Here is a 26,737-nt window from a genome sequence, read left to right as displayed (position 1 = left end):
CCCGCGGGCCCGGCCGCCGCCCTCGGGCGCCCGCAGCGCGGCAGCCGCAGGTGGGGGGCTGCGCCCCGGGCCTGAGCCTCCGTCCCCGCGGCGGCCTGTACGGCCAGCCCCGCGGGCTCGCCTCTGAGGGGCACTTGGCGCTGAGGTGGAGCCGTTTGCACCAGCGCTGCTGCTCCTGCCCCCTCCCTCCCCCTCCCCTCCCCTCCCCCTCCCTCCTCCCCTCCGGTCCTGTCTCCAGCGGGAGCGCGAGACGCTGGTCAGGCTCCGCGGCGCAGCTCGAAAATGAATAATCGCCCCCGATTGACTTAAATTCCACCGAAGCCGGTGCAGCGGCCGCCCGCCGCTCGGGATCTGCTTGCTGTGTTTTTGCTTCTCCATTCTTCCTTAAAAAAAAAAAAAAAATAGCAAAACAAAACCAGCAGCCAACCAACCAAGAATCCGGTTTGTTGATCGCCTTTTTTTTTTTTTTCACCGTTTGCGGGATTTGCAAACCGAGTTACATGCATGTCCAGTGGGGGTAGGTTTAATTTTGACGATGGAGGGTCCTACTGTGGAGGCTGGGAGGACGGCAAGGCGCACGGCCATGGCGTCTGCACCGGCCCCAAGGGCCAGGGCGAATACACCGGCTCGTGGAGCCACGGCTTCGAGGTGTTGGGCGTCTACACCTGGCCCAGCGGCAACACGTACCAGGGCACTTGGGCGCAGGGCAAGCGCCACGGAATCGGCCTGGAGAGCAAGGGGAAGTGGGTGTACAAGGGCGAGTGGACGCACGGATTTAAGGGGCGCTACGGGGTGCGGGAGTGCACGGGCAACGGGGCCAAGTACGAAGGGACCTGGAGCAACGGGCTGCAGGACGGCTATGGCACCGAGACCTACTCGGATGGAGGTAGGTGCGCCGGTGCGTGCGGGCGGGCCGGGGGCTGGGCGGAGGAGGGACCTTCTCTTGCCTCTTGTGTTTATCTCTGGGGAAGTTGAGCTTCTCCCTCCAGCGGGGCCGTGGGTACCTGGGCATTTCCTGGATATCCCTGGAGGCCCAGCCGCCCTGGCTACAGGTTGCCCCACTGCTTGGTGGGGTACAGCACCCCTGTGCCAGCTGAAAGGTGTTGGTGGCTTTCCAGGAGCAGAGCCAGGCCTGGTAGCCGCGGAGCTGAGCAGAGAGTCTGTGCATCATCCAAGAGCAGGCCAGAGACCTTCGGAAAGGCTGGACTGGGCCCACGGCCTCCTCTGGGACCCACGGAGGCCAGAGGGGCTGGGAGAGGGCCCCCTTCTCTTTTTGACGGAGCTCCCTAGGTGTGGGCCTCCAGGAGTCAGGCCTCAGCTTTGCTTCTTGTTTTCCTGCGGTGCCAAAGGGCCTCCCTCCGTCCTGATCAACCCAAGCCAATGGAGAGGGAGCGATCGGGAGAGCTAGAGGCGGGGGACGCGAACCCAAACCAACACAACAAGGCAATAAACTTCTAGGTGGTTGGACGTGGACTAGCGCTGCTGGAGCAAGAACAGGGTGCTGGAAGGAGGGAGGGAGGGAGGCCCATCTGTTTAGCGAGACCCAGGAATCTCTCTGTTCAGTGGCTGAATCATTTTCCCCAGTAGTTTAGGGAATGCTCTGTGCCTTCATTCTAAGATGCCACCACATTCAGGGCTGAGCTGGTGCGGAAACCAGAGAGCTGCCCGTCTACTGCCCATTGCTGCTATAAGATGGTTTCTCTGCAGGTAGCCTTGGCGGCCTTGCGGCTGCCCCCTTACCTTAAACACTCCAGTGCCCACTCCTTGGTGCATCCAAGAGGCATGGAGCATTTACTGTTCCTGGAAGCCAGACCTCAAACAAGCCTGGTCTCCAGATGCATCCCCCACCCCTTCTGGGAGCTCATCCTAAGAAGTGCCTCCTTGCTTCTCTCTTGGCAGCTCGATAATTTTTCAGGCATGGATGCCCGGGAAAGGAGTGGGGCACAGCAGTAACTTGTGTGCTTCTCCTGAGCATAGAAATCATGCTCACTGCCTCTTAGTTGCATGAAGCAAGCGCTAACACCTGCTCCCAGGCCACATCCAGGAGTGTCGGAGGGCTGGAGAGTAATTATTATTTTGGCTTATGCAACTGAGAGGCAGGGTTCATTATTTCTCTAAGGGGAGGAGGCGTGGGGGGCAGTTAATTATATAATGCTCCTGCCTGTCACAGTCTTGCCCAGCCCTGGTCCCAGGCGGCCTTTTCTGTGCTGTTGTTGTTTTCACAGATCAGGTTGGAGAGTTTCCTGACCCTGGGGCATGGGGGCCAGGCCAGCAGACAGACCTGCCTGGGTTCCAGGCCGTGGGTGTGATTGTGCGCAAGCGTGTGTGCACCGTGGGCAGGCACGGCCAGGCCTGGCAGCAGATGTAGGTGGCTGAGGTGGGTGGCCGAGCAGCCTGGCGCTCCCAGCTGGGCGCTTTGGGAGACCAGGGGCAGCTGTCACCTGGGGACTCTGGCCAGGCTGCTCTGCAGGTCCATCCCTCCAGAAGTGCTCCCACTTGTGCCTGAGCCAGGAGAGCAGTTTCAAGGTCCTGTGCAGGGGCCTCACATGGGAACATGTGAAGGAGGAGTCAGGAACTTCCTAGAATATCTGCAAGTGAGGTCTAGCATCCCAGTCTACCCACCTTCTCAGAATGTTTTCAGTGGCCCTCGAATTCTGTCCTTTGTTCAACAAATATCTACTGAGTGCCTACCATGAGCAGGTGCTCTGGACTCTGGGAAAACAGCAGTGAGCAAAGCAGACAAAAATCTTTGCCCTCACGGAGTTTCTGTTTTAGAGGGAAGGGCAATAATTACATTGTGATTACTGGGGGATGAGGAGATCTGATTCTGTGGCTGGCCGTGAGTTTAGGGTCTGGTGTGTTGATATGAGAAAGGCTTCTTTCATTGGATTTACATCCTTGGGTCTCTCTCTCTCTCTCCCATCTAACCAGCTAAGCAGTGTTCTCCCTAAAGCACTTCCTCTGTACATCTTTCTGTTTGAGTGTCACGTGGTGGAGGGGATCGTGTCCATTTTATAGATAAGGGTAGTGAGGCCCAGGAGCCAGGCCCCCAACTTTTGGTGGCAGAGTTGAGAGTTTGAACCTTGATCTGTCTTCATCATACCACCTGTATGCCAACCGAGGCAGGCACAGAGATGCAGGGCACCAGGGCCAGCTGCTCCCTTTTGGTTGGTGACATGACATGACAGAAAATTGAATTGACCCTGCTGGCCTGGGATAATCAGGCCCAGACAATCTGGAGCCACTTTGCTGGAACATGGTCCCCGCTTCTCATCATGAAAGAGGTGACTGTAAAGAAAATATGCTGTTGAGCCGTCCATCAGGTGAGCAGAGCCCAAGTGGGGTGTCATAATCCACCAGAACAGAGCAGTGGGTCTCCATACCTCCTCCCCAGTCAACTGGTGGGCGGTGGTGGGTCTCCCTTGGGAGAGGGCAGAGCTGTAAACCAGTGCATGGTCCTGACTCCACTCCTGCTTTTCCTGGGTACAGGGATGGGAATGATAGGCAGGCATCCGCAGAGCTCCCAAACTTCAGCTCAGCTCCCATTGCTGACTTGGGAAAACAGAGTTTTTCATGAATAATGCACAAACGGCAAATGTATTCTACATTTAGCTGGAATTGGTGTGGAATCCATTTCAACTGGGGACACTTTCTGCCAACTCCTCCTCCAGGATTATCCTCCCCTGAGTGCAAGGCAGGTGTTGCTCACTGAAGTGAGCTGAGTGGTTTCCAGTCTGTCACATGACCCCACGGAGATGGTAAGGCTGGGGGTGTGGGGTGGCAGGAGCACATGCTGTGGAGTCGACAGCCATTGCGCTTGAGTTCCAGCTGTGCCTTTGCTCCACTCTGTGACCTTGGGCAAGTTACTTAACTTCTCTGAGCTTCTGTTTCTTCACCTGTACAAAGGGCTGATAATAATATCTGTCAAGTAGGTGGGATTCATTGAGGTGGTATACGTGGCGATGCCAGGAATATTGTAAGCATTCATTATTATCACTGTTTTATTATTACAGTTCACTTGCAATGAATGTCACTTGTAATGATTATTTTTAGAACCAATAGCCAGACATGATAACGATGACATTGAGAAGGGTAATAAATTGCAATATTAAACACTGACCGTGTGCTTGGCATGGAACACGTGTTTGCATGAATTATAGCATTTAATTCCTGTAATTCTTTAGGATTGGTTTTCTTGTTCTTCCCATTTTCCACATTGGGAAGCAGAGGCTCAGAGAAGCCAGATGAGCATTGGGCGGCCCCGGGATTCACACTCAGGACTGCAATTCCAGATCCTGTGCTTTTGTGTGGAACCCCTCTCTCTAAATTGCCTTGTGCAAAACTGCCTCCTTGGACCTCCCTCTTCCTCCATACCCATTCTTCTCCTCTGGCTGCAGCAGCCCAGAGTTGTAGGCAAGTACACATTCACACACACACACACACACACACACACACACACACACGCATGCACAGATCCCCCCCTCCAGTCCCACCAAGTTGCATTACCTGTTTTCCACTCACTGGACCCCTGCTCTAGGCTGCACAGGTAAATAGTTCCTCCTGGCTACCATGTACGCAGGACCCCCTCAGACCAAAAGTTATCCCCCTCCCCGCAAATAAACCCTCCCACAGCTTGAAAGATATGAGTCATCTCACACACCCGGCCTCTCCCCCTCATACACAGATTCCGTTCACCGGCCCAGATCCCTCGTCCCACACAAATCACACACGCCCACAGTCAAAATTCAGATCCCCTGGCGCCTGCGTGCGCAGAAGCACAATACACCTGTCACCCAGAGACGTTTTTCACCCGATCCCCCAAAACACAGCCACGTGTACCCTCCCAGGTTTGTTCGCTAGCCAAGTACTCCAATCCCTACTGAATCCTCCTGAGAAGCAGCCATCCCAGTAAAGGGAGCGTGCCAGACCTAGAGGAGGGCTCAGATTACAGACGGAGCAGGGTGCTTTGTTTCTACTTTAAATACAGGTTGATGCAGTTCATACCCCGTTTAAGGGATAAAAAGCCTCATCCAAACAAAGTAAATGACCGTTAGGCATATTTTTGGTGCTTGGCCATGAATATGTGAAAGTAAATGCCCCTCCCCTTTTTTAAAAATCCAAATGCCCAGGTTAGGAGGAAATGGTCCCATCAACACAGATATTATACATATCAGAACTCATTTCAGAAACAAAAAGAACCTAGCCCTCAGCGATGGGAAATAACAGCATCTCCTCAGAGGTGGTCTTTGAGCCACTTTGGGGAGGGAGAAGTCTCCAGGAGGTGAAAAGAGAAGGAAAAAGCAAATAACTAGTTCTTTGTTGCCAATAATAGCTGAGAAAAAAGTGTTACTGAGTCTCCCTCACCAGTGCAGCCCTGGAGCAATCTGACAGACGGGCTTTATATGAGGAAGCCTAATGGGGCTGGTGAGGAAGTGAGGCTCAGCACCCTCTGAAAATAGCCACCACCCCCCCGTAGGTAGTGAGCAGCCCTCGTTGACATTAGCAGTTTACACAGCTAACCCAAGGAAAGGGGGCTGTGGGCCCATCTGGCTAGAGAGAGAAGACCCCAGAGAAGCAAAGGGTGACGGTGTCTGTAGGGAGAAGGCCCGGAACCTCTGCTGTTTTTCTTCAAGACTCCTTTCCCCCCTCAATTTCCTCCATGCCTCCACTACTCTAAAGATAACTCGCTCTCACCTCTGAGCTGATAATTTTGTGTACGCAACTCATTATGTCCTTAAATGACAAGATATTGAGCATCGTGAGCACTAGAAGAAAGGGTGATGTGTGTTTGAATTTTCTACAATGGTCCAGCCCCTCTTGGATCAGCCGCTCCCCCAATTTGTAGTTTCCTGGTTTGTGAGAGGCCATGTGGTAGATGAAGGAGACCACTGCACAGGGTCGTGCCGTTGCCACAAAGAGGCTCTGTGAATTAGACCAAGGGGCCTGCTCTCTTGGGTACACCTGTCATCATTTCGTAAGAAGAGGTGTCTCTTCAGCACCTCGGAGAGCGGTCTACACGGGCTGCCTGGGTTGCTGGCTGGCTTTGCTCTAATTATCACCGGGCCACCTCTTCCAGCCAAACCACGTCTCCTGGACAGTGACCACCTAGCCGTGACCCCTCCTGCACACTTGGCTATCAGAAGTGTGCCTGCTCCTGCTCTGTCCGTGTGTGGGCTCCACACTCCAAGAAACACCACCACTGGAGGTGGGGGGTGTTTGCCTGTTTTTCACCCCAGTCCTGTCAGTCTTTTCTGCAAAAGTTGTGTTTCCTGCTGAATTGAGAGCAAGGGTCTGTGCTTCTGGTGGAGCACAGGACTTGGACAGGGGGTTGGCTTGCCGCTGCCTGTTACTCGAGGCCAGAGCTCCCCCAACGTGAGCGTGTACCAGGATCACCTGGATGGCAGGTTAAAAGAGATTGCTGACCCCACGCCTGAATTTCTGGGCCTGAGACGTTGCCCAGGAATTTACAGTTCGTACAAGTTTCAGTTGATGCGGAAGCTGCTGGCCCAAGGCCCCAACCTTTAGAATCGCAGCCCTAGACTAGTGTCTGTTAGCTCTGCTACACGGTAGAATCACTAAGGATGGTCCCCTGGGAGACTGTTAGAAATGCAGACTCTCATGCTCTGGTGAAAACCGCCAGGGTCAGACTCCGAATGCCCGGGGGGGTCAAGCGTCAGAAGCACGACTCTAGGACACTACTCCCAGTCCTGGCTGCACATGAAGTCTTCTGGGTGCTTTGAAAAATGCTGATTCCTTGGCCCCATACAGAGCTGCTGACTGAGGCAGGCTGCCTGCAGCCTGGCATTGTGGTTCTAATGTGCAGCTCAGGTTGAAGGCCCCTGTCCAGAGCAGCCTCAGCTGCACATTAGAATCGCTGGGATGCCTCTGAGGGTCCATCCAGACCACTCTAGCCAGGATCTTGGAGGGTGGTACCCAGTTTACGTAGATGGTAAAAGCAGGGCCACGTCACCACTTTAGACAGAGGTTTTCAAACTCTGGGTCAAGTGGCTCATGAAATTAATGTTGTGCTTCATTAAAAAAAAAATGAAACAGACGAGACAGTTTCCAAGCACAACGCCAATATTACAGTAAGGAAAAGTGCTGTTATGTTTCTGCCTCTGTCACCACGTGGCCTTCTTCTCTTTTTTGCTGCCTCTTCTTCATTTCTTATAAAGACACCTGTCATTGGGTGGAGGGCCAAACCCAAACCCAGGAAGATCTCATCTCAAGATCTTTAACTTCCTTGCATCTGCAAAGACCCTTTTTTCAAATAAGGACACACTAACAGGAACTGGGATTAGGATGTGGATGTGTCCTTTTTTGGGGGGGGGCAGGTCACTGTTCAACCCGCTGGAAGGTCTTACATTCTTCACTTTGAAAGCGCTCCAAAGCACAGACGTGAAACACAGAATGGAAAAGCCAGGGAGATTCCTTTGAAAGAAGGGTACTGACAGATTTTAAACATTGACTTTGTTCCAAGTACCATAAATGTTATTTATTTTATTTCTTAAAACAGTGCTTTGAGATAAGCCATATGCTCCCATTTAGAAGATGAGAAAAGTGAGTCTCATGGTTTATGTGGCTTGATCATGTCGTATGTGGGCAGTGGAACTCGACTGGCCCCAGGGCTGTCTCCAGCACCCAGCAACAGAGCAGTTATTTCAGCCATCCCCTTGCTTTACAGATGAGGAAACTCAAACCCAGAGAGGAGCCCAGGGTCTAACAGTGAAGCAGAGGCAGGGAAGGGTGACACCATAGTCTTCTGAACTTAGCCTTTGGTGGACCTTTGCCCAGCAATTCATAAACTTGTGGGTTCTTTCAGGCCCTTCTGAAAGTGTGAAGAAGCTGTGGGTCCCCTGCCAGGACACTTGCACGTCCCTGCACACAAGCGATCTTTTGTGGACACTTCTGGGGTTCACATACTCCCTGGGACTTATCCATGGACCCCAAAACAAGAACCCTTCCATTCTCCACAGGCGCCTAAACACTGAGATGGATCATCCCTGAGCCCAGCGAGTGGGAAATGGGAGGAAGGCAGAGCCAGCAGACTCCTACAGGCCTGTGGATCCAAAGCAAAGGCCAGGGGCTGCTGAGAAGGAGATGCCAGAACAGAGACTCGGCAACGTGTGGTTGCCTGTCTGAATCACCCGACCCGGGCCCCCTGAAAAGCTCCCCAAGAGAGCCCAGGAGTCTACAGCAGGATCACACACCTGGGGCCATCTAATGCAGGTGGTCCTGAGGACAAACCTTGAGAAGCACCTATCCCCCTCCCAGTCAGCCTATGCCTCAGGGGTGAGGACAGCTAAGGAGGAAATGAGGTATTTCTAGGTGGATGGTGGGGAGTGGGGGTGGGGCAGTCTGACTGTAGGGATGGGCGGGGGGGCTTCTCAATGGAGAGGGTTTCAGGACCTAAGGGAGGCCAGAGGGCCCTCCCAGGAGTACCAGACGGCGGCCTACCTTGTCGGCAGGTTTCATACTTTCGCCTTACTCTGGTTGTAGAAGCAAAGCCAAGGGGCCACAAGCTGGTGCCCCACTGCTCACCTGAGGACTGTCCAGCTAACTTTTGAGCATAAGCTTTCTATGGACCCACCCCCGGCCATTTGGTTGCTCACTGCTGAGTTCAAAGGCCTGGCTGCTTGTGGGTAGCTCTGGGGTAGGGGGAAAGCAATAGTTGAAATGCATTTTGGTGAGGATGGTAATGGGTGGGTTTGCCAGGAGTGGGGCACCCCTCCTCTGGCCTCTGCAATGCCTCTGGACCCTCTATTATTGCACGTGCTCCTATATACTGTAATAAGTGGCTTCTATGGCTGTCTCCTCTCCTTGGACTGGAAGCTCCGAGAGGGCAGAGACCGTGTCTGCAGAGTTCCTCACTGTGGCCCTGGTGTGGCCACAGCACCTGCAGCAGCAGGGAACTCTGGAAGTCATGGCTGGACGATGAATAAAGGACAGATCAGCGGAGAGCCAGAGAATATGAGGGACCAGTCGTGTAGAGTGAGAGAAAGTGTGCATGGAAGGAGAACAGCATGTGCAAAGGCTCAGAGGCCAGAACAAGCTTGGCTTGTTCCAAGAACCAAAGGAAGAGGCATGTGGCTGCAGCAGTGAGGGGGAGGCCGTTAAGGGGTCTGAGTACCGAGACCTTCCTGGCCACGAGAGGAACTTTGGATTTTGTCTGGAGGCCAGGAAAGGGCACTGAACAATTTAAGCAGGGCAGCGACACTACCTGGTGTTTGTGTTTTTATAATTAAACTTTTTGAGATGATTGTAGATTCCCCGGCCCTTGTGAGAAATAATACAGAGATGTACCCTCTACCCAGCATCCTCCAATGGTTACATTTTGTAAAACGCTCATACAGTGTCACAGCCAGGATGTTGACATTGATACAGTCAGATACAGAGCATTCCATCCCCACAAGGGTCCCCCCAGTTGTCCATTTATAGCCATGCCCTCTTCCCTCTCACCCCTGTATCTCCTGAACCCCTGGCCACCACGATATCATCCATTTCTATCATTTTCTCCATTTCTATCATTTTTCTCATTTCAAGAATGTTCTAGAAATGAAAGCATACACTATGTCATCTTTGAGGATTGGCTTTCTATGTCTCACTGTAATTCTCTGAGGAGTGATCCGGGTCACTACTGTATCAATAGTCGGCTCCTTTTTACTGCTGGCTAGTACTCCATGGTGAGGATGGGCCACCATGTGTCACTGGGCAAGGGGCATCTGCGGCATTTCCCGTTGGGGGCTATTATAAATACAGCCGCTGCATACTTTCCTGGGGAGGTTTATGTGTGAGCATAAGCCATCGTTTCTCCGGTAAATGCCCAGGGGTGTGCTTCCTGGGTCCTGTGGTAGTTGTATAGGTCGTTTTCAGACACTCACCGTGGCTGCTGGGTGGAGAAGGGAGGGGGCAGACTGGAAGCTGGGGGGGTGCAGGTGTTCAGGGAAGGGAACATGATGGCCTGGATCTGGATGGAGGCCATGGGCTGGGGAGATTCAGAACCCCAAGGTGGGCTGAGCAGGAGGGCCGAGGCCAGAACAGCCAGCTCCCATTTAAGACAGAGGGAAGGAGAGTTTAGGGGCCAGGAGTCTCTTTGGAATGTGTTCAGTGTGAGAAGCTGCCTGAAGCCAGGTGAGGATGAGGGTGCAGTGGGGCTTGGGAGTCTAGACCTAAATGTAGACATCATCCTCTGAGGTGGGCTTGACAAGGGAGGGAAGGACCTTGCCTGGGACTCAGAATCGGGCAGGGCACAGAGCAGAGGCATGGCTGACTCGCGCTCAGTGTTGGAGGATGTAGTCAGGCCGAGGGGGAGGGAGCACCTGGTGGGAGGTGGGGGGACACTAGGGGCAGAGATGGGATCAAGTGGCCACCCTTTACATCCATTAGGTCATCTTCTCGCCTATCATTTCATGAGGTCCATATGATATTGTGCCCATTTACAGAGGAAGAAACCAAGGGGGGTGGAGTTAGAGTGACTTGCCCAAGTCACATTCCAGAAGCCACAGAATCACACGGCAGAGAACTGAGTTCAGACCTCAGTGCCTTGGTTCCGGGCCTGCATGCGGCCATCCTGAAGGTCGAATGCGAGATGAGAAGATTTCTGAGCATGTGCCTGGTGTATGCAGATGGTCCACAAAGAAGCTATCATTACTGTTGTTGTTGTTTTTTTGTAAACTTTTTAAAAACATCAATGGTGAATTATAGCCCATGTTCTGTACTTCACATTTCCCCCCACTTTCCTTATTATATCTTAGAGATTGTACCATATCAAGCCTACATACACCCTGTGAGGAGAAAAATGGTATCCCAGTGACATTTTTTGCTATCATCTTTATTGAGATATAGTTTTATATACCATAAAATTCACCATTTAGGGGTGGCCGGATGGCTCAGTTGGTTAGAGCGCGAGCTCTTAACAAGGTTGCTGGTTCAATTCCCACGTGGGATGGTGGGCTGCGCCCCTTGCAACTAAGATTGAAATCACTGACTGGACTTGGAACTGAGCTGCGCCCTCCACAACTAGATTGAAGGACAACGACTTGGAGCTGATGGGCCCTGGAAAAACACACTGTTCCCTAATATTCTCCAATAAAAATATTTTAAAAATTCATCCTTTAAAGTGTACAATGCAGTGGTTTTAGTATGTTTACAAGGTTGTGCAACTGTCACCACAATCTAATTTTAGAGTATTTTTTATTACCCCCAAAAGAGACTCCGTATGCATTAAGTGGTCACTCTCCATTGCAGTCCCCTCCCCACAACCCTTGACAACCACTAATTTACTGTCTGTCTCTATAGATGTGCCTATTCTGCATATTTCACAGAAATGGAATCACACAATATGTGGTCTCTTGTGAAGGCTTCTTTCCTTTAAGGTTCTCAAGGTGTATCTATGTCACGTGTATCAGAACTTCATTCCTTTTTTAAGACTGAATAATATTTCATGGTGTGTGGATGGATCATATTTTGTTTATCCATCCTTGGCTGACGGACATTTGGGTTGCTTCCACCTTTTGGCAATTGGGAATAGTGCTACAAGTTTTTGTGTGGGTGTATGTTTTGCATTCTCTTGGGTAGATACCTATTAATGGAATTGCTGGGTCATATGTTTCACCTTTTGAGGAACTGCCAGACAGTTTTCCTGGGCAGCGGCACCATTTGCCATTCCCATCAACAGCGTTCAAGGGTTCTAATGTCTCTGCATCCTCAACAATGCCTGTTATTGTCTGTCGTTTTGATTCTGGCCATCTTAGTGGGTGTGAGGTGGTACCTCACTGTGGTTTTGATTCGCATTTCCCTGATAAGTAATGATGTTGAGCTTCTTTACTTGCGCTTCCTGGCCATTTGTATGTCTTTGGAGAAATGTCTGTTCAGATCCTTGCTCACTTTAATATTGGGTTGTCTTTTTATGGTTGAGTTGTGAGGTTTTCTTACATGTTGTAGATCCCTCAGTGACTTAGACGGCAGCGCCTGACTCCCCACCACCCCCCATAATGCCTTTTTGCATGCTGCCTCCACTGGTTGGTGGACTCCTTGAAATAAACTGTGTGGGCACCTTTCTCTTGCCCATAGAGTACCTAGCATGGTGGCAGGCACATAGTAGGTGCTCAGGAAGTACAAACCTGACAGAAACGGACTACTACCCACCGGCTGAGCCATCAGATGATGTTGTCCTGTTCTCGCCACAGACACTTTGATGGGCTGCATTTAGGGTCTGTCTTACCAGTAGGGAGAGAACAACCGTAGTATCTGTGGGGAGGTTGGGGCCCACACGGGTATTTATTGAGCACCAACTGTGTGCCAGGCAGTGAGCTGGCTCCAGGGACAGCAGTGAACAAATAAGCCCCGGGCTGTGTGGGGGACACAGCTCCCTGTTTGATACTGATGGGACAGGGGGCGAGGCCAGGCTAACAGGGAGACCCAGGAGGCATCTGAGATGTCTGAGAAATCCTCTGGGGTGTGACTTTCCCACAGGGACCTGAGGCTGGGGACCACCACAGATGCTCCAGGAGGAGCTTTTTGAAGTGCCCAGAGGCAGAGGGAGCAAGGCCACCTGGGAACCACGGGAACCAGGGTGGCTTTGGCTGTGCCAGAGCACACGGGGCCATAGCTGGGGGCCAGATGCTCTCAGGGGTGGAGCCCACAGGCTGACCCTTTGGGCCTGCACAGAACGAACTCAACTGTTAGGAGAAACAAGACAGGAGGTAAACCCACTGGGGATGAAGGTCCCAGCCTACAGCCTGCTGGGAGTTTCCCTCGGCTCCAGCGTCCCACAGACAAAGTGGGGACTCGCACTCCCTGCGTGGGGGCTGAGTGGCTGCGTCCGTGGTGCAGGGCCCAATCTGAAAGAAATTAATTGTGGATCCTCAAGAGAATGTGGCAAAACTATAGCAGAGGTCAGGGATTTCTCGGGCTAAAGGCAGCCTTGCTGACAGTGGCCATGAGGTGTTCACAGGCACAGTGTCCTGTTAGCTGGAGGCTGGAGCAGGAGGAGGAAAGTGCAGGAATGTGTGAACCAGAGAAGGAAGTTAGTGGAGAGACAAAGGAAGGGAGGGGTTTAGGGAGGAGAGACACACAGAGAGACAGAGACAGAGGGAGGGAAGAGAAAAGAAAGGGAGGGGAGGAGAGAGGTCAGGAGAGGGGAGTGGGGGGAAGAGACAGAGAGAGGAGAAGGAGAAGAGAGCTGGAGAGAGAGGGAGAATGAATTGCTCCTTGCTGTCAGGGATGCACAGATTGTTTCTCACTCAACCCTGTTTTTAAGCTGCCATTTCTGGCTTGTTCCACTGTAGCAGTCCTGCACGGACGGCCTTCCAGGCTCCTCTCTGTTAAGTCCACGACGCAACCTCTGAGTCAGGATGTCCTGTGGCACAAAGGAGGGGGCCTCACCCCCCCTGGCCACACCGTCCCCAGTATGGAGTAGGAGCTGGGGGCTGGGGGCTTGGCTGTTCCATTGCCCCAGGGCAGGCACCCTGCCTCAGTTTCCAGTCCTGTGACAGCCTCTCGAGACTGTGAGGAGCATTAAATAGGAGCTGGGTCCCTGGAGTGTGGGGGATTTCGAGGGGACTCTCAACAGTGCTGCATTTGGGGCAAGCTGGGGTGGAGGGGTTGTCAGGCATGATTGTGAGCTTGTGGGGATCCAAGGCGGTAGGCTGATGACTGGTGCCTCTGACCCTCAGCAAGAGAGCAGCCCCCTGCCTCCAGGCCTTCCCCTCTATCCATAGTGGCCAGAGGGCAGGAATCCTGGGAAACACCCAGGACACCCTCGGGAGTGCCGAGGTCCTCTGGGCAAGACATGTGCGGTGGAACAGACAAGTTTACTCCTCTTTGCATTGAGCGCGGACCTTCCCCAGGGGCCCATGAAGCGAGAGGATGTTAGAAGAGCCTGGAGGGGACTGGGCTTTGGGTGAGCGGTTTGGGGAGGGTCTAAGGGAGCAGGATTCACTCTCAATAGGGTGCTGTCAGAAAGGGGGGCATTTCTTTGCTGGGATGGACTCAGTCTCAGCTGCAGAGCAGGGAGCAGCATCCGGATGGACCCCTCCTTGTAGCCAAGAGGGGAGGTTAGCTACTGGGTGGGGGCCACAGTGACCTGTTCCCTCTCCCTGTGTCGTGGTCTCAGGCGACCTTGCCTGAGGGTGGTGTTTATGCCCAACAGGAGGACAGCATGGCCCTGCTGGGAGCCAGGACAGTGCCCAGGGGTCAGGGGTCTTTTTGGGGAGGAGGTGGGAACAACTCAGGGCTTCACACCATTAAACTCGCCTCTGCCTTCTGCCTCCAGAGCCGCTCTCTAGTTTCCTTGGCATTTCCTGTGTCTCTTGGTGCTCCCAAGCACTCTGAGGGAAGTTTCTGGAATACCCAGCCATTCTCCTCTCTCCTCCTTGGCCTGAGTTAGAGATGACAGGGCAGGGAGAGGTGGGCGAGAACGGGCACTGCTGACTCTGGGCAGTGGCCTTAAGCTACCCAGATGCTGGGGACCTCGGGGGGCAGCAGAGCCCCTCCTTCAAGGACCTGTCAGCCTTGGGCACCCAGCTCCGCCTGCCTGGGTAACCGGGACTGTGACAGGTGTCTGGAAGGAGAGTGCTCTGCCCTGAGCCAGTGTGACTGGGGTAGGGTCAGGCCAGATTCTCTGCGGAGCTGTGGGGTGAGGGGCTGGGGAGACCCCAGAAAGGGTCAGGGTCGCCAACCCAAATATCAGACCCCACCTGTGGAGCCCTCAGTGTCACCCCTGCACTGGGCAGCAGTATCCGAGGCATGAAGGCACAGTACTGGATGTCCCTTCCCCAGGCCACATCAGCTTGGAGTGGCATCCACGGGGCCATAGAGGTGGGCACGGGGCTGTGTGTCCTTGGCCCTGTCCACCCTTGGCTGGCCGCTCTGGCATCCAGCAGGTGGGTGGGAAGTTCATCCTGAGTTCTCCGGCCCTGCTCCAGCCGGGGCAGGTCTGGGTGTAACACTATCCCAGCATGTTTGCAGTTACTCTCATGGGACGTGCCGTTTCTATCAATGACAAAAATCACAGGTTTGCCGGACACCACTGTGCTTTGCTGCCATATCTCAGGTAGAGGTTAGTGAAAAAGAAGGGTTAATTTCTCTCCCCGTGACCCCTGATTATAACCATGCCCCCCCACTGGGAGTCTGCACATCCCAAGTTGGGGACCCCTGCACAAACCCCACCCTCAGGAGCAAATGTCACCTCTGAAATTGGACATTCCACCTCTGTCCTGTGGGGAATCCTGACCCAGCCGTCTCCTCCAAATACATGTTTCCCCGAAAATAAGACCTAGCCAGACAATCAGCCCTAATGTGTCTTTTGGAGCAAAAATTAATATAAGATCCAGTCTTATTTTACTATAAGACCAGGTCTTATATAACATAAAATAATATAAGACCAGGTCTAATATAATATAACATAATATAATACCAGGTATAATATAATATAATACTGGGTATAATATAATATAATGTAATACTGGGTGTAATATAATATAATATAGTAATACCAGGTATAATATAATATAATACAAAACCGGGTTTTATATTAATTTTTGCTCAAAAGATGCATTAGAGCTGATTGGCTAAGTCTTATTTTCGGGGAAACAGGGTAGGCCACTGGGGACCTCTGGGCAGATTTCAGGCATGTTCTGTGGAGGTTTGGGGCGTCGCTTGGAACCACAGACCAGCTATGGGAGCCCCCTGGTTTGCTGAGCAAAGCTTTCTGGGAAATTCTTATCCTGTGAAAGGGGCCCTGAAGGACCTGGGCCAAGCGGGGGTTGTCATTAAACCCAGGCTTTTGGCATTAGCAGGAAGTGGAGAATGGATGGGGCAGCTGTGATGTCTTATCAGGAGAGAGCAGAGACCTCTGTGCCCCTCCCTGGGGCAGAGGAAGGCTGGAGCTGCCTCACGCCCAGACCGCTCTTTGCTCAGATTGCAGAGAAGTCTCTACTAACCCACGGCTTTCTTTTTAATAGCTTTATTAAGATATAGTTCCCATACCATAGAATTCACCCGTTTAAAGTGCACATATAATTCAATGGTTTCTAGTATATTCACAGAGTTGTGCAGGCACCACCACAGTCGATTTTAGAACATTTTCCTCACCTCAGAAGGAAACCCTATACCTCACTATCATTTCCCTGTCTCCCCTCCCCCAGCCATGGCAACCGCTAAGCTGCTTTCTGTCTCTATGGATTTGCCTCTTCTGGACATTTCCTATAAATGGAATCATATGATATGTGGTCTTTTGTGACTGGCTTCTCTCACTCACCATAATGTTTTTGAGGTTCATCCACCTGTCATACGTCCGTGCATCATTCCTTTTTAAGACTGACTAATATTCCAGTGTGTGGATAGCCCACGCTTGGTTTGTCCAGTCATTCAATGGTGGACGTTTTGGTTGTTTCCCTCTTTTGGCTCTTATGGCAATGCTGCTGTGAACACTCGTGTACATGTTTTTGTGTAGATGTGTGTTTTCATATCTATTGGGTAGACACCTAGGAGTGGATTTGCTGGGGCATATGGTCATTCTATGTTTAACTGTTTGATGAACTGCCAGACTGTTTCCCAAAGTATGTGCACCATGTTACATTCCCATTCAGCTTTTTTTTTTTAAAGAGGTTTCTGGAATCTAGGAAGTCCTTACCAGTCGCCCCCCCAGGGGGGGTTATTCCTGGATGTGGTGAAGTCTGTGCTTGGAGAAAAGCCAAATGGGATGGCGATAGCTGTGATTGGCTGAACATACAGTCTGCTGGGTGCAGGAACCACTTAGTGTCATCTGCGCAGGTGGTCCTGACCACATTCCTGCCCGCCTTCTCCCTCCATCCCAAGCCCAGCTTTAGTTTTCTTTGTAGTGGTGGTATTCACGGAATGTCTCTGTTCCTCTAAATCTCAGATCCAAGAGGTTCTTGTTCTATGTGTATTGTCAGCCCCTGGCACACAGTAGGTACTTAGTAGATATTGGTTAGGAGAATAAACAGGCATTTAGAGTAGGGGGTGTTATCCCAGTGCTGCAGGAAGCTATGGCTTGGTGGAGGGGGGGAGCGGCTGGGGGGTTGCTTGAGGAAGTTCAAAGGTGACCAGTGATGGAGCTGTCTACATCAGAAGTCACTGCAAAGGACATTGCAGGACAAGCTGGCCTCCAACCCTATCTCATGTTTCTCAGAGGGGACAGATTCTGGGGGACCTCCATAAGGCGATGGCTGGCACCTGGGGGGACTTCCATGAGGATATAACAGTCATCTGGGGCCTCCCTGAGGATAAAAGAGCACACAGGAACCCAGCTCTCACTCTTGGCAGGCTCCTCCAGGTTCTTAGGTCCAGCCACAGTCTCGCCGCAGCCTTGCAGGTTACAAACCATCATCACGATGTACAAATGTGGACACTGAGAGTAAGTCAGTCACCCAGCCTCACAGTTGATGGGGGAGCTGGACTTGAACCCAAAGGGTCTAGTGGGTGTCCTGCCCATACCCCTCACTTCCTCTGCCGGTCCCTCTGGAATAGGAGCCCCACACAAAGGCCTCAGCCCCCACCCCACCTCACTCTTTGGGGTCATCTGGCCCAGCACTCCAGAAAAAGAGGCCTGTGGAGGTCTCCGTAGGGCCCAGAGACAGCCTTGGGGAGGTTTGGAGCCACTGTGTGTGGTTGTGGGTGGATGTGTGTCTTTTCCTGCAATGGTGGCTCATAAATCATACCACGAATCACCTACCTTAATATGAATCATGTGCCCAAAGGCTGGGCCCCAAGCCGTTGTAAGAAAAGAGGGCTGGTAGGGTGGGTTTCCTGGGAGAATGTGAGATGGAGGCTACTGTCTGAAGTGAAGATGGAAGCTAGACCCACAGGCAGCTTTTCAGCCACTAGCTCTCTGGTCCTCAAAAAACAATATAAAAGAGAAAATGAGTGTTGGTTCTGAAATAAGAGTTACCTGGGAGCTTTTAAAACCCTCCGTGACTTACTTCACTTAGCACAGTACCCTCTAGGTCCATCCATGTTGTCACAAATGGTAAGATTTCTTTTTCTTTTTTTTTTTTTTTTACGGGCAAGTAATATTCTATTGTATATGTGTGCCACTTCTTTATCCAGTCATCTATTGGTGGGCACATAGGGGGCTTCCATATCTTGGCTATTGTAAATAATGCTGCAATGAACATAGGGGTACGTATATCTTTTCGAATTAGTGATTTCGATTTCTTCAAATAAATATCCAGAAGTGGAATTGCTGGGTCATAAGGTAGTTCTATTTTTAATTTTTTGAGGAACCTCCATACTGTTTTCCAGAGCGGCTGCACCAATTTGCAATCCCACCAACAATGCACAAGGGTTCCCTTTTCTCCACATCCTCGCCAACAGTTGTTTGTTGATTTATTGATGATGGCCATTCTGACAAGAGTGAGGTGATGTCTCATTGTGGTTTTAACTTGCATTTCTCTGATGGTTAGTAACATTGAGCATCTTTTCATATGTGTGTTGGCTATCTGTATGTCCCCACTTATATGTAGAATCTAAACAACAAAATAAATGAACAAACAGAAACAGACTTATAGATGGTTGCTGGATGGGAGGAGGGTTGGGGGTAGGAGAAAAAGGTGAAAAGTTTAAGAAATACAAATTGGTAGTTACAAAATAGTCACGGGGATGTAAAGTACAGCACAGAGAATATAGTCAGTGATATTGTAACAACTATGTATAGAGCCAGGTGGATACTAGGCTAATGGGGGGGGAATGACTGCATAAATTATACAAATGTCTAACCACTGTGCTGCACACCTGAAACTAATATAAAATAACACTGGATGTCAACTGTAACTGAAAAAAAATAATTAAACAAAGAAACCCTTTGCCGCCCAGGCCTCACCTCTCGCCCACTGAATCTGTGACTCTGGGCAGACCTGACATCAGTGATTATTTTTCAAAGTTCCTCAGGTGATTCTAATGAGAGTACCTGGGTTCTTGACCTTGAAGGGCATCAAGGTCACCTGGAGGGAGTGTTGCATCTCTGGTTGTCAGCCCATCCCCAGAGTGTCAGTGGGCTTGGGTGAGCCCGAGAATCTGCATTTCAACAAGTTCCCAGGTGATACTGATGGTGCCAGGAGAACCATGGCGTAGAGTAGCAACAGCCACCACTGTCATCTGCCTGAGATGCTTGTGGCCTCTCATGGTCACTTTCCTGCCCCAATTCTGCATGTATCTGAGGCCTTCCCAAGGAAGCTTCTCCACTCTGTATCCCAACCCCCAGGAAACAACGCACCTGCCACTTCTGCCCCCTCTTTCTGGCTTTCCCCACCAGCCTTCAAAATACATGGGCTGGGAACTCACCGCCAGGGTCCTCTGTGAGGAGCAGGACTTTGCATGGGTGCCCCAGTTCAGATCCCCAACCCCAGGAGTCACAGCTCCTCCCTGAACCTTGGTTTCCACAGCTGGAAAAAAAAAGGATAATATCACTACTGTAAGAATTTTCTCGTAAAGGTGCCTTCCCTCCCATCCCTCTGTAAAATTTGTAATCTGTATCAGAAAGTATGTGCCCCCTAGTTTGACATCAATTAGTGCTGAAAACAAAATAGTGCTTAGAACGAAAATCAGCCGGACCCTGGCCCCCTCCGTCTGCCCAGTGCTACAGCTTTGAACTCATTCGGCTGAGTCTTCAGAGACTTACCTCCAAGTTGCTACATATATGAACTTAACTGCTTTCTTTGAGTCATTATTGATTGACTTCCTACTATGGTAGATTAAGATTTTTCAGTCCTCTGGAACCATCTTCCTCTTCCCTTCCCTAACCATTCCAGTATTGTTATGTCACACTTTTTGTTGTTGTTAAATCCATAGTGTCATGCAGGGTGTCATGCAGGGTCTCTGGTCCTGCTCCCCACATAAGAATGCAGGACGTGGTGAGGCCAAAAAGGAACACCCACGGAGCCATAGATAGGGGAGTCATACCACTATATTCTCGCTGGCGGCTGGGTTGGAGACACAGGAAGCAGGAGCCACACTATCCGCAACCTGCCGTCTACTTCTCTGCCAACCAACCAACCCCACTTGCTAGCTGCAATCCGCCATGCTAACTGCAATCTGCTCTTGCAGGCTCAGCCACCATCTTCTTGCTAGCCCCCATTTACTGCTAGCGTAGCCACAGCAGTTACATTAGTGGCCAATGGCTCACTGGTTACAGCTGATGGCCAACTAGCCACAGCTGATGGCCATCCAATCACAGTTGATGGCCATTTACTACCCGAGTGAGCACCTTTCCACGTAAGGGCGAGAGCCTGGAAACTGCTCTCTGGGACTCTGTCCCCACAGTCAGTTTTTTCACTACTGTAAGACTGTATTGCTTACTGTTGAGCCAGGCAATGCACTCTGATTCCACATGCTTTTCATTCACAACTTGAGTTAGTAACTGCCTCATTTTTTCAATTGCATAGTTCTCTTTAAATCACTGGTTAATTTTCTCCACCTTCCAAATTCTCAGGCGAATACAATGTAGCTTTGCACACAAACAAGCCCACCAGAATCTCTACAAATAATGTGTATATGTGTATATATATATATATATATATATATATATATATATATATATATATATATTATATATAGTTTATACGTTTGTATATTTTCCTTTGTTGTTTTCATGAAGTTATATAGGTAGAGAGAGAGCTATGTATCTCTGTGTGTGTGTGTGTGTGTGTGTGTGTGTGTGTGTGTGTGTGTGTGTGTCTATATCCCCCCACTCCAACTCCTGTCTGCTTCCTGGAAATTCCCTTCACCTCTCCCTGTTGGATCTCCCTGTGTCTTCCTTTGTTTTGGTCTACTCCCTCATTTTGGTGGAACACATCCTGCAGTATCTTCCTGAGAAAAGATGCATGGAAGATACAGTTTTTGTTGCTGGATTACTTGATTGGTAAATTGGTTGTGTATAGAATTCCAGACTGAATATCATTTTTGTTCAGAACTGGTGGCAGGAGTGGGGGGGAGAGTCAATTTCCCACTGACTTCTAGGTTTCAATATTACTGTTGAGAAGTCTCATGCCATTCCGATTCTCAGTCCTTCATGTGTAGTCTATTTCTCCTTTTCTCTGGAAGTGTTTGGGATCTTTGCTCATTGGAATTCTGAAATTTCACAATGTCGTGTCTTGGTATGGCATTCTTTCCTTTATTGTGCAAGGTGTCTATGAGTCCTACAGCCTGAACACTCACATTGTTCAATTCTAGGACACATCCGTATTTTATACCTTTGGTAATTTTCCTTCATTGATCTCTGGAGCTCCTAATGTATAGATGTGGGGCCTTCAGGGTGACTCATGGATGACTCTAATATTCTTACTATTTCTCACTACTTTGCCCACCTCTTCTTTTTGTTCTGGTTTTTGAAAGATTTTCTTGCATTTCTCTTCCAACTGATTTACCAACATTATTTTAGCCATGATACTTTTAATTTCCAGGAGCTCTTTCTTTTCTTCTGACTTTTCCTATTTTATTTCATTTGATTCTCATTTTGTGGATGCAGTTTCTGATCTGAAGATTTAATTCTGACTTCCTTGATGTCTTTTTCACACTTTGCATGTTTCACAATACCCCACCCCCCAATTTTTTTCCTCATTTATTTGTATGTTTTGGTCTCTCTCTTACTTGTTGGAGGCTTTCTCCAAATGTCCTTAGCTGTTCATTTATTAAAGTAAGGTACCAAAAGCTGATTGGAAGTTCTGTGTGTGGCAGCCTTTACTCCTGGACCAACTCGGACTCTTAGGAGAAATTCTCCCCATCCTGACCAAGCATAATATTCCGGCTGGATTTGGCTGGGGAAGTGGGCAGTGTCTCTGTTCAGAACTAAGGACTTCCTCCTAATAGTTCTGTGTCTGGTCCTTGCCTCACCCCACCCTCTTCTCTGCCTCGTGTCCCTAAGGCACAATCGTTTAGTTCTATTTCTCCAGAAACTTTTCTTCCTATGTCCTGTAGAAAGGAGGAAGGCTCTCTTTTAAAATGTGTTGTTTATGTGTTCTCGGCAATCTGGCTTTTCATCCTTTCTCTTGGTTTGTCCTCCTAATGTATGATTCTTATTTATATAGTTAATTCACCTGGCTAGAGACTGAGAATCCTGTATTAGTTTGCTAGGGCTGCCATTGCAGAATATTGCCGATTTGGAGGCTTAACCAACAGACATTTATTGTCTCACAGTTCAAGATACTGGCAGGATTGGGTTCTTCTGAGGCCTCTCTCCTTGGTTTACAGATGGCCACCCTCTCTCTGCCTATTAAACAATTCCTTATTCCCCTCCCCCCAACCCCTGGCACCATCTTCCTACTCTCTGTCCTACCCTCAGTATCTCATGTAAGTGGAATCGTACAGTAATTGTCTTTTGTATCTGGCTTACTTTCCTTAGCATAACGTCCTCGAGGTTCATTCGTATTGTAGTGTGCTGCAGAATTTCCTTCCTTTTTAAGGCTGAGTAATACTCCATTGTGTGGACAGACACTTTGCTTATCCATCTGTCTGTCCATGGACACTTGGGTTGCTGGCACCTCTTGGCTATTGTAAATAAAGCTGCTATGAACATAGGTGTGCAAATATCTCTTTGAGACTCTGCTTTCAATTCTTTTGGGTGTGCACCCGAAGTGGGATTGCTGCGTCGTATGGTAATTCTATGTTCACTTTCTTGAGGAACTGCCAGACTTTTCCACAGTGGCTGCACCGTTTTATGTTCCCCACAACGGGACACATGTTTCTTGTTTCTCCACATCCTCCCCAGCACTTGCTGTTTTTTGTCTTTTGTTTGTTTGTTTGTTTGTTTGTGTGGTTGGTTGGTTGGTTGGTTGTTGTTTTGATAGTAGCCACCCCAGTGGGTGTGAGGTGTTACTCTGTGTGGTTTTGATTTGCATTCCCTCAGGATCAGTGACGCTAACTAAGCATCTTTTCATGTGTCACTACCTAACAACCTGATTTTAATCACCTCTTTTAAAATGGTCTCCAACTGCGGTTCTATTCTAAGGTGCTCTGGCGTAGGACCCCACCATAGAGATGTGGGAGGAACACAGTTCCTCCCATAACAAAGTCCAGTGGCCATACTTCTTCAGAGCCCAGCTGAAACAGATTTTTAAAAATGACACTTTCTGGGCCGGCCCGGTGGCTCAGGCGGTTAGAGCTCTGTGCTCCTAACTCCGAAGGCTGCCGGTTCGATTCCCACATGGGCCAGTGGGCTCTCAACCACAAGGTTGCCAGTTCAATTCCTCGACTCCCGCAAGGGATGGTGGGCAGTGCCCCCTGCAACTAAGATTGAACACAGCACCTTGAGCTGAGCTGCCTCCCGGATGGCTCAGTTGTTGGTTGGAGCGCGGGCTCTCAACCATAAGGTTGCCGGTTAGACTCCCGCAATGGATGGTGGACTGCACCCCCTGCAACTAGAAAAATGGCAACTGGACCTGGAGCTGAGCTGCGCCCTCCACAACTAAGATTGAAAGGACAACAAGTTGACTTGGAAAAAAGTCCTGAAAGTACACACTGTTCCCCAATAAAGTCCTGCTCCCCTTCCCCCAGTAAAATCTTAAAAAAAAAAAAAAAAGACACTTTCTGGTTTTGGTGACACTGTGGGGGTAATGGTAGTTTTTATGTGGTCTTTTCTCCAAGGGCAATTTATCAAAAACCTTAAAAAAAAAAAAAAAAAAAAAAAAAAAAGCATTCCTTTTGATCAAGCAATTTTATTCTAGGAATTTATCCTAAGGATATAACTTAACATGGTGTACGAAGATTAGCTATCAAAAATGAACAACAGAAGGTCTCCCGCAGGACAGGCCTGGCTTGTAATTTATATGATTGTGGAACTTCACGTGTTGAACTAGTTGCAACCATTATTAATGATGTAGAAAATGTAGAGAGAGGTCCAGGATACAGTGTAAAGGAGGGAACGTTCTAGAACATAGTCTGCCCACCTGTGCTGTGACGCTGCTACCCTGGCTCTGCTGCCTATGAGCCTGGGTGACCTTGGATTACTCGCTTCACCTCCTGGTCTTCCTTTTCCACATCTCTAATATACCCGGGGGATGCCCTCACGAGAAGAATCACCTAGGAGCTGCGACATGTACAAACTACCTGGTCCTCTCGGGCCATCCTGATTCAGTAGGTCAGAGTTGGAGCCTGAGGATGTCTCTTTCTCTCTCTCTCTCTCTCTCTCTCTCTCTCTCTCTCTCTCTCTCTCTCAATCTCTCTCTCTCTTAAATACAAATACAGCAGGTGACTCTTATCTTCAGGGATGTTCGGGGAACAGTAGCTTCCTCACCAGGCATTTCAGACTTCTGCCGGGCTTGGATTTTTCTGGGGTTGGCCCTTGTGCTGTGAAATTGCTGTGGTGGTCTTTTTAACTCTGAATGAAGTACACTCGGCCTTTTGTGTCCAGAAACTCTGGGAAAACTACTTCTTAGTTAAAGGTATTGCTCAGTGCTTCCTCATGTCCGTTACCCTCACAGGGAGACGCCGTTCCACATGGGCTTCTTGTGGCCAAATCTGACACGTGCCTTAGGCTTGTTGCTACAGAGGCCAGAGGCCATTTCATCTGGCTGTGCGTCTCCAAGTTGGTGCTGTCCCAGCCCTGGACTCTGGCACATAGTGAGGCTGTGTGTTTCCATGAGGCTGCTTCTCTGGGGACGTGATGGCTTCAGGACTTCAGCTGATGGGTGGGGGCTACAGAGGAGGAAAATAAGAGTGTGTGAGACAAGTGGGGCCCTAGAGAGATGCATATAACTTGGCAAGAGCCAACTGTCCACACTGCCAAGATGCCAGGAGCTGGGGTTGAGGCTGGATCTTAGCTGGCTGAGCAGTGTGGACCGAGCTAGCCAGGCTGCACTCCGGCTGAGGCTCTGGTTTTCAGATTCAGATCCAGGTGTTTCCTGAACCAGACAGCACTGGTGCCCACCAGGTGCTGTGCCACGTCCTGGAGAGACTGTCTAGTGAACCTCAGAGGGCAGTCCCCTGAGCACAGCGTCAGACTCACCTGAGAGCTTATTAGAAATGCCGATTCTCAGGCCATGCTCACCCGACTGGTGCAGAAACTTGGGTTTTAACATGCCTGATGGGGAATGCTGATTCTGTTCAAGCGTGAGACCCACTGGTGGTCCTGTCTCACTCATCTGCTCGTCCCCACTATCTGGATCATTCTAGTTGTCATTGATGGGCGAGATTTGGAGAGGTTTATTTCCTCACCTGAGTCCACTCAGATCTCCTGTCCAGGTCATGATGGTGTTCTGGGTGATGGGGTCCCCCACCAACCCCAATGAGAGAGAGAAAGGGAGAGGGAAAGAGAGGGAGGGGGGAGAGAGAGAGAGAGAGAGAGAGAGAGAGAGAGAGAGAGAGAGAGAGAGATGGGATGAGTGGGGATAGAAAGAAACAGAAAAGAAAGGACTTTGGTGAGAGAAGAGGCCCAGCGGGGGTGGGGAGTGAAAGCCCGACAGCCTCCCTTTTGGAGGCACCATCTCCTGGCTCCTGGCTGTCTCCTTGTCTCCTGCTTGCTGAGCTGGCCTGCATTCTCTCTTACCCTTTACCACCCTTTGCTGTGTAGCCATGAGGCCGAGCTGCCCGGGCCAGTCATAGCGGAGCTGATTTGGAGAGTGTTTCTGTATATCGAAATCCATTTTCTTATTGACGTCAGTTATGAAATCAGAGATGTGTTCCCACTGGGGACAAAAATACAAATACAACAAGATTACAAACTCTGGGCAAGGAAGGCTTAGCCACTCCGTCACGCTCAGTACTTTATGTGCATATGTTATAGAATTTGAACCTAGCGGGTGGGTACAGTTATCACGCCCACTTCACAGGGGACTAAACTGAGGTCTGAGAAGTGAAGTGAGGTCCCCCAGGTTGTGAGCTCTGCTCTCCCAGAGCTCCAGCACCTCTAGACTAGTCACCCCAGCAAGACCTGGTCGACCACAGGCGTTTGTTTTAAAGCCCATCCCTGATTCTACTCTCAAAACCCCTTAGAACTTGACCAGCTCTTCTTTTGTGTAATTTTGGGAATTTGAAATTATTTATATATATTTTTTTTTCACTGTGCTTCCATTCATTTCTCTGCTACCAATCATTACATCTGTTTTGAAAAACTAATATGAAATCCACATAATGTAAAACTGACCATTTGAAAGTGAACAATTCAGTGGCAATTCAGTGTATTTAGTGCAACCATCACCTCTATCTAGTTCCAAACCATTTTCATCACCCCAAAGGGAGACCCCATCCCCGTTAGCAGTCACTCCCATTCCCCCTCCCCCCAGCCCCAGCAACCACCAGTCTGCTTTCTGTCTCTGGATTTGCCTGTTCAGGACATGAAGTGATGTATATATTTTTAAACGAGGCCTCGCTCTACAGATCCTTTGTCCTAGCTGGTCACCTTTGTCTGGGCCCTGGGTATGCCCTATGTGCACATTTTAACCCTTCCCAGTGTCAGCTAATCCATCATAGGATCTGCAAAGTCCCAGAATTCAGGAGTAAGTCACTGAGTGGTTGCCCTCACTTCACTGGAAACAGGCTCAGAGAGGCTGTGGTTTGTCCTGGTCACTGAACTCCTCAGGGACACGGCTGGGTGGCTTTGTGGAAGGCCAGGATGGCAGGACATGGTTGCTCAGGGAGAGTGGGAGGGAAAGCCCGCACCCCGGACCTGGAACCGTAGTTCCACCTTCTCTGTCGCTCAGAACAAGCTAATCTTTGCCTCTGAACCTCGGGTGTGCAGCCTCTGCGACAGTGAGTTGGAAGAGTAATGGGACAGAACCCCCTC

At 50.1% G+C, this 26,737-nt stretch overlaps 1 protein-coding gene across 1 annotated transcript in view; it reads left to right on the top strand.

Annotated features, from left to right (window-relative positions):
• Positions 1 to 124: 124 nt before the first annotated feature.
• Positions 125 to 26,737, top strand: part of JPH3 (junctophilin 3) — an 80,585-nt gene continuing 53,972 nt past the window's right edge. The window contains exon 1 of the mRNA XM_019742739.3: positions 125 to 886. Within this exon, the coding sequence (XP_019598298.3) occupies positions 505 to 886 (382 nt within the window). The 5' untranslated portion in view covers positions 125 to 504. The remainder of the gene's footprint in view (positions 887 to 26,737) is intronic.

The sequence above is a fragment of the Rhinolophus sinicus genome, chromosome 8 (assembly GCF_057876585.1).
Source record: "Rhinolophus sinicus isolate RSI-liver-muscle chromosome 8, RSI-T2T, whole genome shotgun sequence".
Classification (NCBI taxonomy): domain Eukaryota; kingdom Metazoa; phylum Chordata; class Mammalia; order Chiroptera; family Rhinolophidae; genus Rhinolophus; species Rhinolophus sinicus.
This window is presented reverse-complemented; position numbering and strand designations above follow the sequence as displayed.